General features: G+C 45.7%; 2 protein-coding genes across 3 annotated transcripts; one reads left to right on the plus strand and one right to left on the minus strand.

Annotated features, from left to right (window-relative positions):
• Positions 1-72: 72 nt before the first annotated feature.
• oclna (occludin a) lies at positions 73-8380 on the plus strand. Of its 2 annotated transcripts, none has more exons than XM_040156619.1 (9): positions 73-247; positions 952-1048; positions 1365-2010; positions 2121-2288; positions 4475-4605; positions 6016-6201; positions 7479-7650; positions 7905-7946; positions 8110-8380. In XM_040156619.1, exons 2-9 carry the CDS (start codon positions 999-1001, stop codon positions 8206-8208), a joined length of 1494 nt encoding a protein of 497 aa, XP_040012553.1. In that variant the 5' UTR covers positions 73-247; positions 952-998; the 3' UTR covers positions 8209-8380. The 2 variants fall into 2 exon arrangements, with proteins under 2 accessions (XP_040012553.1, XP_040012554.1); XM_040156620.1 differs by having other exon boundaries at positions 75-204.
• A 2410-nt stretch (positions 8381-10790) lies between these two features.
• ankrd34ba (ankyrin repeat domain 34Ba) lies at positions 10791-12419 on the minus strand. The gene has a single exon (XM_040158096.1). The coding sequence runs from the start codon at positions 12417-12419 to the stop codon at positions 10791-10793; it is 1629 nt and encodes a 542-aa protein (XP_040014030.1).
• Between the last annotated feature and the right edge of the window lie 4124 nt (positions 12420-16543).

Genomic DNA, 16543 nt, shown 5'->3' on the forward strand with positions numbered 1-16543 from the left:
CACCTGTGCGGGAGGGGGGGGGGCGGGGCCACCTCTACCGAGAGCCCGGGTCGCCAAGGTGTGTCCTGGATTGTTTTCATTAGCGGCGGCAGTTTCAGCCGAGGCGTATCGGGTGAGACGGGGACCGGAGAAACTCGCACGGAGCGACAGGTGAGCGCGGCGACTTCGGCTCGTGCGACTGGGAGCAGAGACGTCGTTGACTCGGTGGGTCCACATCTCTAGTAACCTGTTACCTGTGGCTACAAAGGTGTGTTGTGGGCTACGCCTTTAAATCAATTACCTCCTTAACAATGTTGCGGAAAATCGACTGTTTATAAATGAAACAGCCACGAGCGGTCGCGTATATTCACCGTCACAGATTCGTGGATTTGATTTGTAGTTTTGTCGTTTTTACCGTTTTTTATTCTATTTTATTTTATTTTTAATTTACTTACTTTTAAATCTGAAGACAGGTGATGTTTGGGCTGGAGCAGACCCACACCTGCCCAGGTCTGGCCTTGAAAAAATGGCCGCTTGGATTCACGCACTATGTCGTTACAGTTGTGCGATCTCAAAACTAAAGCTAAAACGATTGGTCGATTACTTGGTTTCTCAGTTGACAGAAAAATAATCAGCGGTAATTTTAAGCAAAAAAAAAAAAAACAACAACAAAAAGACACCATCCTAGTTCGAGCTTCTCGAATGGGAGAAGTTTCTGCCTTTTTGGTCTCATCTCAAACTAAATGTCTTTTATATTTCAGAGTTTTGTTTGCACAAAACAGGAATTTGTGACTATTTTCTGATATTGTACAGGTCAAACGACTATATCGAGACATTTAGCCAACACACGAGCGCTAAATGAAATTTAATTGTTATAGCCGCAACCCAATTTCAGACATGCTCTGTGACTTGAATCTTTTGATAATAGATAATCAATACCTAAATCCCTAATAATAGAAATTTTCTTTGCAGATTTTTTTTTTTTTTTCACAGGCCAGCACCCGGTGGCTCCAGCGGTAATGTCCTCCAGGCCCAATGGGAGTCCACCTCCCTACGAGTCAGATGGATAGTGAGTTTACAGTAAAACTTCCTGTCGTTGATCAGTTTACATGCTTGACTGTATATGAACACCCTACATATGGAAGCAAAGATACAATATAGTAAATATAGTTTTTTGGATTAAAAAAACAAAACAAAACAAAAAATTTTAATTTCAAACAAACCACTTACATAAATTCAGATGGATGGTTTCAAAATAAAATATTTCAGTGCTATAGTTTCAGTAGTGCTTTGTTTTTGCTTCCATACTGCACTCAGGTTGATGTCATGCTTTTATTATGAAACTCCGGTAATAACAATATGTGTTTTTTTTTCTGAACTTACAGTAATGCCCCCCCCCAGCCCGCCTATTCTTACTACCCAGATGACGAGTTCCAGCATTTCTACCGCTGGATGTCTCCACCGGGCGTCCTCAAGATCATGGCCGTCATCGTCCTGGTCTTGTGCGTCGCCATATTTGCTTGCGTTGCCTCCACTCTGGCTTGGGACAGTCAGGGAGCCCTGACTGGCTTTGGGGGTGTCGGGGGCTACGGGGGAGGCTACGGTGGGGGTTATGGCGGCGGGTACAGCAGCTTTGGAGGCGGCGCGTACGGAGCTGGAAACAGCTATGGCTACGGCGGAATCGGAGGGAACTACAATGACCCCCGATCAGGCAAAGGGTTTATCATTGCCATGGCGGCCATCACCTTCATCGCCTGCCTGGCCATCTTCATCATCATCGTGTCCCACCAGAGCCTATCAGAGAGCAGGAGGTTCTACCTAGCAGTGGTGATCATCTGTGCCCTCCTAGCGTTGCTAATGCTAATAGCCTCCATAGTGTACTTGATGGCGGTGAACCCCATGGCCCAGTCCTCTGGGTCGGTCTACGCCAACCAGATTGCGGGCCTGTGTGCCCAGTACCAACGACCGCAGCCTTCAGGAGTGTTTGTCAATCAGTACCTCTACCACTACTGCGTGGTGGAGCCACAAGAGGTGAACGAACACACACACACACACACACACTTTCACTCCTTCTCTTGTGCCCGTATCTGCACCGGGGGATTTGTTCAGATTGAAACCCAGGGTGTTGTCTCTCGCTTCAGGCCATCGCCGTGGTGTTTGGGTTCCTGGTCGCCATCGCTCTGATCGTCATGCTCGTCTTTGCGCTGAAGACCCGCCAGAAAATCCGAAACTACGGCAAGAGCAACATTTTGTGGAGGAGAGTGAAGGTTGTCGACGAGATGGAGCCACCTCAGGACGTGGAGGCATGGGTGAGCGACACTTATTTAATCGTTCCACCCGACTGGAGCTGAAACAATTAGTCGGTTGACAGAAAAGTCATCGGCAACTTTTTTGATCATTGCCGTGTCGTGAGGATTGAGTCCAATGTGAGGTGATTTTCTGCTTTTCTCTGTTTTATACAATTTTAAGCTGATTTTTTGGGGGGTTTTGGACTATTGAACGGACTAAAACAAGACATTTTATGACTTTTTTTTTTTTACCTGCAGATTTTTTATTTTTATTTTTTTGGATTGGTCATTTAACTGTTTAGTCTGTAGCTCTGTGATATTCAGTTTATAATGGTGTCAAAAGAAGAAGAGCACAGACGTCCCTGGAAGAACATTTATGGTCCTCGTTTTTTTTGAAGGGAGCAGGTAATATAGGATTTTTTTTCTTCACCCTGCTCCATTTGAGTCATGGAATGTTTATTATGTTGGTACGACTTGTGTCTTACTTTTTGCGTTTTGTGTTGAAAGCACAGACTGAAGCGATTGGGGGTAAAAATAAATTGTGAAATGAAATGAAGTCATCACTCGCACTAGGAAATATTTGGCATTTTTCCTCTGTAGTTGATTTAAACGCTTATGGAGCTGCAATGATTAGTCGAGTAACTTATTAGTCGACTGACAGAAATTCAACAGCAACTATTTTGATAATTGAATAATAATTTGATTAAGAAAAAATCCTTTTTTTTGTGGAAGTTTTCTAACTTCTCAAATATGAGAATTGAATGCTTTTTTTTGTCATACATGATAGTGAACTGAACACCTCTGGGTTTTGGACTGTGGGAAATTATAAAAGGCATTTTTCTGGCATTTTATAGAGAAAACGATTAATCGAATAATCAAAAAAAAAAAAAAAAAAACAATCTGCAGGTTAATTAAGTTTAATGAGAAACAATTGTTAGTTGCAGCCCAAAGCAGTTAGTTGATTATCAAAATAGTTTCCGATTTCTTTTACGTCAATAGACTCATCAATTAACCAGCTAATCCTTTCAGATCTAAACTGGGAAAGTAAAATGTCTTCGATGAAGCAAAGCTGTGTGTGTGTGTGTGTGTGTGTGTCTGTCTGTCTGTCTGTCTGTCTGTCTGTCTGTCTGTCTGTCTGTCTGTCTGTCAGTCAGTTGATGTTGTACAACCAGTTTATTAGGAGTCAGTCTTGTGTCCGTGGGGGGAGGGGAAGCGTTGAGCAACAAGCTCCTGCTTTCGAGTGTGTGCCCGGTTTCAAGGTGTGGCATGTGCACGGAGGACAGGTCATGAAAGGAGGAAGAACTCCAGCGATTTTAAAAACCTGGACCTATTACTGTCACTGTGTTCAGGCATTTAAAATTCAGAATGTGCATCTCGTGATGACTCACGCTTTCTAGAGCTATTTTCAGAGGTGTTTTGCAACAACTCCGGCATTACTCTAGTAAGTAGTGATGAGTAGGTGAGTCATTTTGTCAGTAGTTGGAAGCCAGGATGACGTTCGCAGCTACAGAGCAGCGAAGAGGGAGAACGGGTCGGACTGGTTATCTGAAGCATCGGTCAGCCAGCAGTTAGCGGTCATCCAACACCGCGACAGCAACGTGATACTGGGAACCAGAGGCCCTTGCTTAACTGCAGCTTGTGGGAACCCGTCCGAAAGCGCTGAGGCAGTGCGATTGTGGCGACCTGCAGCACATACAGACTGTAGACTGTTGTTTTGGGGGGGTGTGCGGCAGGGTGCAGCTCAGTCATGTCACATATTTTCAGAGGACAAGTCCGTGCAGGCTTTTCATACCAGAGATTGGTAGAAATCCAACGTGTTTGTTTTGAGAAATTCACGTGTCAAAGGGTCGTTACTGAAAGAACAGTTTACTTTTTTCTGTAGATCATTTGCAGTAGCTTGATTTGGATGCAGCTACATTGTGTAGAAAGATGGTATTTCTTGTGTGGTACAAACAAATATTAAAAGTCACGCATTTTAGAGCTGCAACTAAAGATTATTTTTCATGGAACAGTCCAAAACCAAAGGAGATTAAATATACTGTTATGTATGAAAGATCCTCCTCCAAATTTTTTCGGTTGATTCGTCGACTAATCCTCACAGCTCTGACGTATTTTAATTATGTCAGAATATAATATAGATGTGTATTTTTTTAATATAAATGTTGCTTATGTGTGTAATTTTATTTATTTATTTTTTTCTTCCGAAGGTGAACAATGTGTCCGTCGCCCCGGAAGAGCTTCCGATGTCAGACTCCCCTGAGAAGCTGAGAGGCTCCAGGAGTTACCTGGATGACGAAAGCACAAACTACGACAAACCTCCCTACGGCTACTCCCCGCGGTGAGTCTACTGACTGTGTGTGTGTGTGTGTGTGTGTGAGCAGCTGCGCCAACGACGGGGGCTGTGCGCGACGCATGTCGGCGTAGGGGGTGTCCCGCTCAGGAATGACAGGTTTGTGCAGCGGTTTGTGGAGCCCCATGTCCCAAAATCTGCACTACACGCTGATCGTCGCACAAAAACATCGACATGCTTTACAGTTTCATACAACATGTGTGACGGCAGATGTCAAATCAAACTGCAACTTTGGAAATCTACTGTAAATGAAACTACAGAAAGAGACATCAACATGTTGGTCCTATGATTTAAAACCTTTTTTTTTTTTGTGGACACTGAAACTATGTGAAATATGTTTGTGCTGATGAGGAAACGAGACAGGGATACATACCTGATGGAAACAGGAAGTCACCGTGGACCTGGTTAGTCATCCCACATTAACTCAGGCTGTATTTTACTTCCTCCCACGTCATAGCAAAGTTGCTGAAGAGTCTGATCAGTTTTCCCGTCATGCACTTACATTTGGGACGGATTTCAGTTTTACAGTAGCCGCAGCACAGAGAAACACTTTTCTGTTTTGTGCGTCTGTTTTGTTTTTTTCCTCGTTGCTATCACACTTTTCTGTAAAATAATGCAACCATATAATAAATGTAGCTAAAAGAAAGGTCTGACTGTCTCCAGTCTGAGCTCGGGGAGGTTAGGTTGACATTAAAGTTTCCCTCCCATAAGAGCCTCGGTGTTTTAATCGATGGTTGTCTCTCTTTTAAACCTCGTTTCGAAACAAACATTGTTTTTCATTAAATGCAAGAAAAGGCTTGGTGTCTGCCACATTTGACCACTGACGACAGATCACTGCGACATTGTGCACACGCGAGCCTCGGCTGAGTGTCGGACGGCCGTCTCTTGCTGTCCGCAGCTCAACTCGCCGGCTGACTTTTGTTGACGCGACCGCTTTTAAAGGTGTTGCCGCCCCACCTCGGGGTCTTCGGGAGTCCCGTTTGCGGTTTCGCGATGCGACCCGGGATCTCGGGACCCTTTTCCTGTTCGCTGCCCCAAAGACTCGCTCTGAACTCGGGGAGAAGGCGTTCAGGTTTGCCGCTCCTGCTGCCTGGACAGGACTTCAGAAGGAGAAAAGAAATGGAATGAAAGAGATCTGTAGAAACCACTGCTGGAGGACTACTCCAGCAGTGGTTTCCTTATTTTACTTAACAAGAATTATTTAACTCAATTATACCAATTTAATGGGAATGTGAGATTGGTTTGTGTATTTCCTGTCACTATATGTTGTTGATGCTGCAGTCTTGGTCAGGTCTCTCTTGAAAATGGGATTTGGAGTCTCAGCGGGACCATGCCTGGTGAAATAAAGGAAGCCGAAATGGAAATAGAAAAATATTGTAATTGTCCTCTGTCCCACAGGCCTCCAGTGGAAAATGGCCTGCCTTTGCACAACGGGGCTCCCTACAGCAGTAGCTCGGAGGTGGCCAGCTCGGCAGGACGGCCCAAGAAGAGACGCCCGGGTCGACCTCGTCGCACTGACGGACAGGACTACGACACCGACTATAACTCCTCGGGGGACGAGCTGGACGACAACGACTTCGACAGGTGCGGCTACAGATACGTACACGGAGACACATCCCAGCTGCTGACGTAGACGCGTCCGACTCGCAGCGGTGGAAGTGCTCAGATCCTTCACTTAAGCAAAAGTATCAGTACCACGGCGTGAAAATTCCCTGTTACAAGTAAAAGTCCTACATTTAAAGTACTGTCAAGTATAAAAACGGCTCCTGTGTTTCAATATATAACATATTATTGAATATGTATCGTCTTTGTATAAGCATTTCAGTGTAATCTGAAAAACCTGGAGCTGAATCTTAATTTTTTTTAATACGATGATCTTATTGTGTTTTGCACTCCTGAAACTAATTATTTATATATTGAGTTGTGGAAGCCGCGTTGCCGACTCGGCGCCGTTGTCACCAGATTTACCGTCTTCTCACATCCCTCCAGCGACTTTTCTTCTCGAAAGCAAACAAATCTAATCTGACTCCCTGGAAAGACCTTAGCTACTGTCTGTACATGAGAGCGTCAGCGTTGCCCCGCGAGCACGAGGTCGGCCTTTCCCTCCGCGGGCGGCACCTCTCAATGCGCCTCGTTCAGTTTTGCCAGACGTCGTCGCGGTAAGAAAATCGGGATTTTACCGGAGCAGCAGCTCGGAAGTGGCTCGGAAGTGACCGCTGGTTAACATGTCGTCTCAGTGGGCCGCGTCTCACTCACTGTTTCATGCTTGTTCCGTTGTCTGACAACAGAAACCAATGAGAAGAGCTTTGTCGGGAACTCGGCTGCATTGAAATACTGTATATGTGAGCACGGAGAGTAGGAGAGAGACAAACAGATAAAGGGCTGGTCCGGCCACATGCCAGGTTTTGACCTGGTCTTGTTAGAAACGAGTGTGAGAATCTTAAAAGAAGACAGAATAAGGGATCACCGCTTCAGAAGCAAGAGAACTGTCACCTTAGCGACATTATTTAGTTGAGTAGTTGGTTTTCATTAAAACACGTTGAAATAATCTCACAGCAGTAACTGTTTTTTAGGACTCAATCACAAATTATTGCAATGTTTGCACTATGCAAAATGTTCTGAAGAAACTCAGTCAGCGATCAGATAAATGGAGCCGAAGTATAAAGTAGCACAAAATGGAAATACTCCAGTAAAGTACAAGTACCTCAAAATTGTACTTATGTAGTTAGTTACTTCCCACCACTGCCAACTCAGAGTGTGCTCTTCTGACATGTTTTGTTTTGTTTTTTTTCCCCCATGGTTTAAATTTTCCCCCCTCTTTCTGCGTCTTCTCCCTCCTTCCCCCTCGTTTTCCACCTCAGTGAATTTCCGCCGATAGCAGACGAGCAGGAGCGCACCGCCTACAAGCGCGAATTCGACCGCCAACACCAGGAGTACAAAGACCTGCAGGCGGACCTGGACGCCATCAATAAGAATCTGTCGGAGGTAGACAGAGAGCTGGATGAGCTGGAGGAGGGAAGCCCGCAGTACCTGGTGAGAGCTTACTGGAACCACTGGAACCACTGTTTCTGTTTCCGTCAAACCAGTGTCAAGCGTGTTGAGGGTTTATTGCCTGTTGGCCAACAAAAAAAAAAATCAGTTGGTTCGGCTTTAAGAAGGATGAAGTGACGGAGGCGACAGAGCAAAGCACGTGTGTGCGTGTAACTGATGTTAAACGGGAGATTGTGTGGGCTCGTGCTGTTTTGAAATGCGGGTCTGATAAGTTGTTGCCGCGCTCTTGTTAACAGGATGCCTTGGATGAGTACAACAGGATAAAGAACATTAAAAAGGTAAGTTTGGTCGTCAGAATCCGGATTCAGCACGACGGCTCCATCGCAAGGCAGTCTGTAATAGCATCACATTACGTTGTTACAGTATGCAAGCCGCTGATCGCATAACTAATGCGCATTATGTCTTTATTTTTTTCTTATCCACATCCCGTCGTTCCCACAGTCTGCGGACTATCGGGTGAAGAAGCGCAGGTGTAAATATCTGAAGTCCAAACTGAACCACATCAAGAAGATGGTCAGCGATTACGACCGCAGGGCCTGAACAGATCTGTGTGGGTCGGATGCCTGTCCGAGACGGGGCAGCGGGGACTACATCGGGTCTGGCTCTGCTGGGGGATTGTCGGAGGAGGTTTTTTTTTCCTGACCACAGCAGGCCGCGGAAGACGGAGCTGCGCTGGGCTACGTCGAACACAGAAACTGCCAAAGTCTGTCTGAGCTGAGGTTTCATTGTACTTTGGGGGGACAGAACACCATTATCCTGTGGTGTATTATGCCATCGTTTGTATTATGAGTATCACCTAACATAGATACTGTTATATGTATTTATTTTACCTAATGTGATCTAAATAGAAAAGTCTAGTAGAATAATTCTGCTACTAGATTGAGGAGTAAATACAAATTGATGCATAATCCCTGTTTGTTTTTAATAGCTCTTCCTGCCTTTTAATCCTCATGTTTAATCCATTCTTTCTTTTGTTTTTTAATCAGCAATATAAACATGTAAATATGTGGGAAACGCTGATGTTTTTAATGTTTTCTAGCAGTTTGTGTTAATAATTCACGTGTTGTGTTTTTCAGACACTTTCAAATGATTACGCATGTTCAATGCGTAGAGATGTACTTTGACAGTGAATCGTGACGTGTTTTTATTAGAATAAATTCATTTATTAAACATTCTCTGTTGCTGTTGTTACACAGTGAACATCTGTACTTGTGCTGTCCCAAAACACTGACCACAATCTCAGCGACAGATGCTTCGCACAGAGCGTTGCAGCTGACGAAGGCTTTTCACGCCACGTACACGAGACCCCTTAAGCACATAGCGACTGTGAAAACAAGTCTGGCGCTGAACACTTTTTGATTTAGAGCCACCGCAGGTAGAAGTTTTAAGTGCTTACGGCATTTTTCAAACCATCCTGGTGGGGTTAAAAATAAAAGTGAAGCTGTGGTGCATCGTGGTCGTCCACAGAGACTTTTCAGATGCTACCACTGGGGGGGAGGTATTTTCAAACTCCACACACAGTGACAAGCACGCGTGAGACACAATACACATTCCTGCCAACAGGTTCACACTGTTCCCCTGATGGAGAGGTGGCAGTAATGCACCAAGAAGAGCAGCGAAGAAGAGGACTGCTAGCAAACATGGATGTAAACAATGCAGGTTTCAAAGTTTGCAAAAAAAAAAAAGAAATCAGCTTTGCAGATGTTTCGGGAGGAAGGATGCAACGCGTTTGTCAGGCCTCCTGGATTCATTGTGGTGAGTAAGACTGAATGGAAACTTGGTTGTTTACAAGAAATGAAGCAGGTTTAACAAACCCTGAACTGTGGCTGTATTCGAAAACTCCAAATTTCTTTTAGTCCAGTTGAAGTCTTTTTTTTTGTAGCCACGCTACAATCATCCTCTCTCAGAGATATTCACAGTCTCCGATATGGTGATAACTGTGACAGGAATCTTCCATCGGTGCCACCGATCACAACATGAGCAATGAGTCTTCATGGGTCAGTGTCCTGTGCGTCTAAATCTTCTTCTAAATCTTTTGTTTTGTTTTTCTTTTAAATTTACAGTGTTTAATGTACAGTAAACGTTTCAGTTGAGGGGAACTGATGGCAATTTGACAGTTGGCTTAATGTCCACAGTCACAGACGGACAGTGAATAGATTTTATTCCGAGGATGAATCCACAGTGTGTAATATTTGAATGTGAGGACAGAGATCACTGTCTCTGTCCCCTCACTGATGAGTGACTGATTGTAGAAGAGGTAACGTTAGTAAAGACGGGTCTTTGGTTACAAACTAGCGTCCAACAGGGATTTTGATCTTCTCGCGGGATAAAGTCCTGCAAGTCAATGCGCTCCCGTGTAACGTATAAGTTCTTCGGGCTCGGCAGGAGGACACAGAGAGAAAACAAAAACTCCCGCTCTCTGGAATACCCCTACGCCTTCAACAATGGATTAAATGACTGATGTGATGTGAAAACTATGGTTCACAAAGAGAATCATCACCTGACTCTGCAGTTCCCTTCATCTCTGTGTAGCTCTTTTAGCCTCTTTTGGCTCCTTGTTTTGTTTTTTTAATCCTGTTTTCCAGAAAAAAAATATATAAAAACTGATAAACCCACCTGCCCCTTCACTGAACAGCAGGTAGACAAAGCCGGTGACTAGCTGATAGAGAAAATCAAACAGTCAGCTGCTAAAGAGCCAGATGTTTTTCTCAGAATTTAGAGAAGACCAAAACCGAGCTGAAAGGAGAGTGAACTTTGGATTTACATGTGTCAACTAGCCAGAAACACAACACCCAGCCAATGCTCTGCGTCTCTACGTGGCGGCTGATTCTGCTTGTTCTGCCGTCCACAGGTGGCCAAAAAAATCTCAATGCAGCTCTAAGGGAGAGGTACATATAAAAGCTGCACACTGAAGCTACGTGCACAGTGACAACACACAGCACACTGAAGCGGAGGAAGGTAACTACGGCATGTACGTTGTTACATCCATTGGGATTTTCTGTTTTTCTTATACGGTGTATCTTCTTTGGTTTCCCTCACTGAATTTCACTACACAAACTACATCACATGACAACACATTACACATTAAAACACACTGATGAACTCTCCTTTTCAGCTGAATTTCAGGCTGTGGTTTTGAACTGTTCGGTCTGTATCGAGTGTCTCCTCAACAGCATCCTCCTGGTCAGCTCTTTTGGGGGCCCGGGAGGAGCAGAGGGATGGAAAATTTGTGGGCCAGACTCTTTCTCACCCGAACCACCTCCGACACCAGAGCCAAAGTTGTAAACATTAAGGATGGGAGCAGTGGTGGAGTTGAGGGTCAGAGGTGGCAGAGACCTGGGCCTGGCCTGCGAGTTGTGGTCCAACAAGAAGGCACCAGACCCCCTGCGCTCGTACCCAGAGAGCACTCTCCTGCTCGGGCCCGTGGTTGACAATGACTCCCTGGAGCCCAGCGTGCTGGAACAGCGTAAGGGGGCCAGCCTCTTGCGGTCTGTTGGGTCTCTTGCCCCCTGCTCCTCGGGGAGAGTCCGGATGTTTACAGCGAGCTGGGGGTCAGAGCTGTAGATGTCTGCGCCCAGCTTGCTCCTCTGGATGATGCTATGGAGGCTTGACGAGGCCATGCTGTGAAATGATGTGCCATGTTTTTTGCCAACAGACAGGGAGGAGGAGTAGGCGACTGAATCTGTTCCAAGGTTTTCAGAATGGAGGTTAGGGTGGGACGCAGAGTGAGATGATAGGAGACCTGGTAAAAATGTCTTTTGTCCTGCATGTTTGGCACAAGCATTCTTGCCATCTCCTTTATCCCTTGCAAATCTTCCCTCGTACCACTTGAAGCTGTCAGATTTTTTGCCCTTGTCCCCCTCCAGTACGGGAACTCTAAGCGAGAGGTCCTCCGTTTGGTTGAAGTCTTGGCCATTTTTTGGAGATGAGGCTGCATGAGGCTGCTGGGTGAGCAGAGACGCCGGGATCTTTAGCCAGGGCTCAGAGTTCAACCTCAGGAGGGGCTGCTGCAGTCTGTTTGCTGTTGCTGGGTCGAGCCCTCGAAACCGTGATGGGGAACATGGATGGGAACTTACACCACTGGACTGGGCTTCTTTAAAGGAGAAGACGGGCTTTGGGGGACATAAGGAAGAGGAGGTGCACTGGGGCGAGGTGATGAGCTGAATTTCAGAGGGAGATGCAGGAGCTGCTGATGTCATTTTGTCCATCTGATCAAGGGGACCAAGGGGATTCATGCTGAGGTACTGCTTGGCTTGTACTTTCCCACAAGGGAATTTGTCAGTCGCTATGATGATCACCTCCTTCCCCTTGGCCTTGCAAGTGTCGAGCAGCAGCTTCAGGACCGTCCAGTCTCCAGCCATGACTGCGTAGACCAACGCTGATGTCCCGGACTGATCCTCCAGGCTAAGGTCCGCTCCACTGGCCAGGAGCAGAGACACCACCTCAGGGCCGGCCTGCTCGCAGCAGGCATGCATCAGTGCAGAGCGACCTTCCTTGTCCTGGATGTTGGGGTCTGCTCCTTTCTCCAGAAGAAACTGGACCAGTTTGACCCGGCTGGCGCTCTGGGTGTCAATGTGCTGGGTCCTGCAGGCCACCATCAGGGGTGTCTGGCCTTGGCTGTCACTCTCGTTGATGTAAGCCCCCCCCTCCAGGAGCAGCCGCGTGAGTCGCAGGCGGCGGAGGAAGACTGCTCTTAGTAAGGGGTTACCTGAATCCATCGCTACCCCAGAATTACACCCTTCTCCCTCCATCCCTCTTGGTCCCAGCAGGTGGTTTTGGAGACGCGGTACGACAGGTTTCTCTGGTTAAAAACAGAAAACATTTACAGAATTATGCAGAAGTATAGCAAATGCACAAACTGTTATCGTAGACAACTTTGGGTTTGTGAGTTTTTAAAACTGGCACACATGGGTTCTCAGGTCAAACACATTACACAGCAGCAAAACCCCCTTTATTTACATTTACCATTCATCATTTTATTACAGTGGTTGTCTTTCCCCTTTGTTTCATTTTTCCTTTTGTTGTCTTTTTCTTTGCCACCCTTTCCCCGCCCCACGATATTTCAGTTTAAGCTTTCTCACCCCTGGGGTGGCTGTATCTTGGGTGGCCTTCTGCAAGGGGTGCTGTAGTGAATTTAAAAAATGTACTGTTCTGTAATTTTGAAATTTTACGTTATTGGTACCCGTGAATAAATAGTTTGACTATTTCTTGTGTCTACAACAATAGATACCGAAGGCTCTAATGGTTTAGTCCATTCCAGTAGGGTGGACAAAAAGTCTCAGAACGTAGTAATCGGGCAGATGCTGACGGTGAGGACTTCAACTGAACTTTGAAACATTCATGTCATTTAATTTAAAGAAAAAAAAAGAAAAAAAAAAAGTTTTTCACTTGAAAACACTTGGTTACTGATTACCATGGTAACCTCTACAGATGCCAGGGTTTACACTTGTTGACTTGGTTTTTTTTGCACAGGTGTGACAACGGATGTATTAAAGGGGGACAGGTGCCCTCTGAGACTGTATGTGGCCCAGATTTTTGCACTACTCCACTGCCCACCTTGACTCGCCTGCATTCTTACACTTTGAAACGGCGTCTGTTTTTTCTGTAAGACGGGTCAATGGACGTGATTCAGGTAGGGGGGTGGGGTTAGCTAAACCGTTTTCTATGTGTAAGACTAATGGAACAAAGTAGAAAAGCACAGCCTGATATGACAGGTCAAAACATCAGTTAACATTAGTACCGGGCTTCCAGAGGAAAACCCAACTCATTTGCAGCGCATTTGGCTGTGAGTATGGATGAAGGTTAAGACCTGTAAAGGGTCGCCCTCCTCCTGATGGTCTGGGTGCAACCAAAGCGGCCAGGGAGAACAGTCATTCCTCCCATGAACCTGATCCCCTATACCATTCATCCACTTTTTTCTCTAGTTCCTTTTAGTTAAATTATCATATTTTTGTAGCTGGGACATACGTATGCCTTTCTCTCATAAGAAATCATCTGCCTCACGCACACACATGCACCACACCCATGCATGAATTTCAACCCCGCCATGCACTTAGGCCTCATCGTTTTTCCAAGTCTTTTTAATATAAAGCTCGTCTCATTGTACGCATCCTCTGTCAAGTCTATCTACGCTAAACCCCCTGTTATTTCGTCCTGCTTCACCAGTATAAAGTAAGTAAATAAACGATTCGAGTGCTCTTTGAAAATCTTCCTTTGTTTCAATCTGATGACATGCGCACTATTTCCTTTACTAACATGTGAAACAGGTAGTTTGTGTTTTGGAAAGGCAGAACATATCGTATTCTTCTTTTTTTTCCTGCATTCAGGATCCATGCAACAGTTCTTTTTCATGCACTCGTCCACCGCAGCACCAACGGAGGCAGCCACTTTCTATCAGCCTTTGTACTGTTCGTCCTTGGTTCTCTCCGTTAGAGCAGATAAGGTGGCAGTTACCAATGTCTCAGACGGTAGCACGACATTTTCCTGTGCGAGTCTCCAGCACATTTGATTTAATGAGGTCAAAGGATTAGTATGGTGTAAACTACATGCAGTTTATTTTGACTCAGTCCCACACACACACACACACACACACACTGTCCTGCTGCACCCAATACTCCCTAGGGCACCAAATGTGGATTAATCCGCAGCTGAAAATAGTCCCCAACAAATGCACTATTTCCTCCTGTTTGAGCAACGTTTGATAAAAGGACATTGTCCAGTTGTATTAGAAATTACAGAGCCTTTAAAAAATAAATAAATAAATTGTGAGGCGTCTATTGTCCTCAGTGGGAGAGCTGCAGACAGGGTAGGGAAGTCAGCAAGTGCCGAGAGAATGACTTAGGCATTCAGTTTTTTCATGGGATTTGTTGACAACACAGAAAATATAGAAAAACACCAGACTTAACCTTTAAAGAGCCGTTTTTTTCGGCCATAATTTGATTGTGTTCACATCCACATTCAAAGAACCATGTAGAAATTTACAGAGTAACTTAAAGGCACGATATGTAACTTTTTCCTCATTAAAATGTCTAAAACCATCCTGTTATATATTTTTGTTGAGTTGCCTACTGACGTTATCCCAAATGTTTCCATCAGTTTTCAAACCTACAGAAATCCGTAATTTTAATCAAGGTAACGGTCGGTTTCATTTCGACGCCTGTCAAAGGCGTCATATCCCCTTTGCACACGCGTCAGCGTTGTGGTTTGTCTGCCAGAAGCGGTCGAAATAGACTTTGTTTAAAAAAGATTAGAAAAAAAAACTGTGCAAAACTAAGAGAAAACGGGGCAAAGACAAGACTAAAGAACCAAGATAACCCTGATAACATCACCAGCACATCAGGATTGTTTTCTTAGGCTTTAATAAAGGCCACTCCAGGGCCTCAGCAGACATAATACGACTGTTTTCACAAGCGAGGTAGTACACCCCCTAACGAAACCAATTTTTATGTGTAAAATCAGCGGAGTACCCCTTTAGCATTTGGTTGTAAATACTGCAAGACCATTCGCTGTGTGGCCCTAACAGCTCTCCGGCTGCCTCGGCTTCGCGCTCAGGATCTCTGTCGTGCTGCGTGACGAAGTGTCGGCGGTTTGGCTGCGCCGGCTCGGACGCACAACAAGCAACGCGACGTGTTCTCCGTCCCCTGCTTCGTCAGCAGTCACGTCATCACCCCAACACCGCCGGGCTCTTCCCGCTGACGGGCCACGCGTGTCGGCGACGGTGACCTGGCTGACATCGTGAGGCTATGCAAGTTTGTTCTTCTCCTGCTGGTAGGTTAGCTCCTGCCGTGGCCTTGTACTGTCAGTCTGTCACTCAGTCCGACGCCGTGGCCCACACGGAAACATCTCGGGATTGCCAAGAAATTTTGAACAGATGTTTCATGTTCCCCAGATGATGAACCCCAGTGACTTTGGTGATCCCCTGAACCTTTCCTCTGGCGCCACCATGGGGATGAAATGTGTGGGGTTTTAGTGAATTACGCTGACAGCCATTGGATGGATTGCCATGGAATTTGGTTCAGGCATTCACGTAGCCCTACGGACATAATGCTCATATTGGATTTAAAATCTCTAAAGTAGCTAAAGCTGTCTGATAAATGTAGTGCGGTAAAAATCTTAATTAGGTCTGTGCTTCGTTTCATCACTCCTAATGTTTTGGCTCTGATGGATTCATTCTGATTTTTTTTTGCTCCACTGGTATTGACATTTCTTCGGTCGTCATGTTGGGAAAGAGCAGAATACTCCAAACGCAAATGTCACACCGAGAATCAGCTCCGGACCTTTCTATTACAGCTCCTGATGACACGAAAGGCTCCTCTCCGAGGATCATTTGAGCAGCCGATCATCATCCGGCTGTACTTGGGCTGGGATCCCCTGAAGCCGGGGTACCACATGTATTAAAGTGGGCTACATTTCCCACGCTGTTGGTCAGATGCGGTTGTAAACACCCTCAAACCGAAGCTGGAAGTCTACATAGTCGCTCTCACCCTTCTAACCAGTGTCCTAACACTTCCAAACTGCCCTGGACGGACACTGCGTGCGTCTGTGGTGCAGTAGATTGCAGCGTTTTGTTTCCACCCTGCCTGCCGACTGTTTTGCAGGTCGAGGACAGAAAACTCCACTTCACCTGAACAGGCTTAGCTCGGCACTCATCCTTTACGAGAGCCCGAAAACAATCCCCGTGTGTGTGTGTGTGTGTGCGTGCGTGCACATCTTCTCACTGCCAGCGTGTGTTCATGGTGCACATGTTAAACCGCTCTCGAAGCGCACGATGAGCACATTAAGAAGGGACACATTTTAGTCAGAAATGACTGAACAGTGCATTACACGACATGGTGAGACATTATGTCTCCGACCACCGCAAAGCTTAACGTCACCC

This window comes from Xiphias gladius, chromosome 20, assembly GCF_016859285.1.
Source record: "Xiphias gladius isolate SHS-SW01 ecotype Sanya breed wild chromosome 20, ASM1685928v1, whole genome shotgun sequence".
Classification (NCBI taxonomy): Eukaryota; Metazoa; Chordata; class Actinopteri; order Istiophoriformes; family Xiphiidae; genus Xiphias; species Xiphias gladius.

What these genes read in the sequence shown, in the direction of transcription:
- oclna (XM_040156619.1), top strand. Translation starts at nt 999, where the DNA reads ATGTCCTCCAGGCCCAATGGGAGTCCACCTCCCTACGAGTCAGATGGA. An exon ending in CTCAGGACGTGGAGGCATGG is followed by an intron (nt 2,289 to 4,474) that starts GTGAGCGACACT and finishes TTTCTTCCGAAG; the next exon opens with GTGAACAATGTGTCCGTCGC. An exon ending in CCCTACGGCTACTCCCCGCG is followed by an intron (nt 4,606 to 6,015) that starts GTGAGTCTACTG and finishes TCTGTCCCACAG; the next exon opens with GCCTCCAGTGGAAAATGGCC.
- ankrd34ba (XM_040158096.1), bottom strand. Translation starts at nt 12,419, where the DNA reads ATGGAGGGAGAAGGGTGTAATTCTGGGGTAGCGATGGATTCAGGTAAC.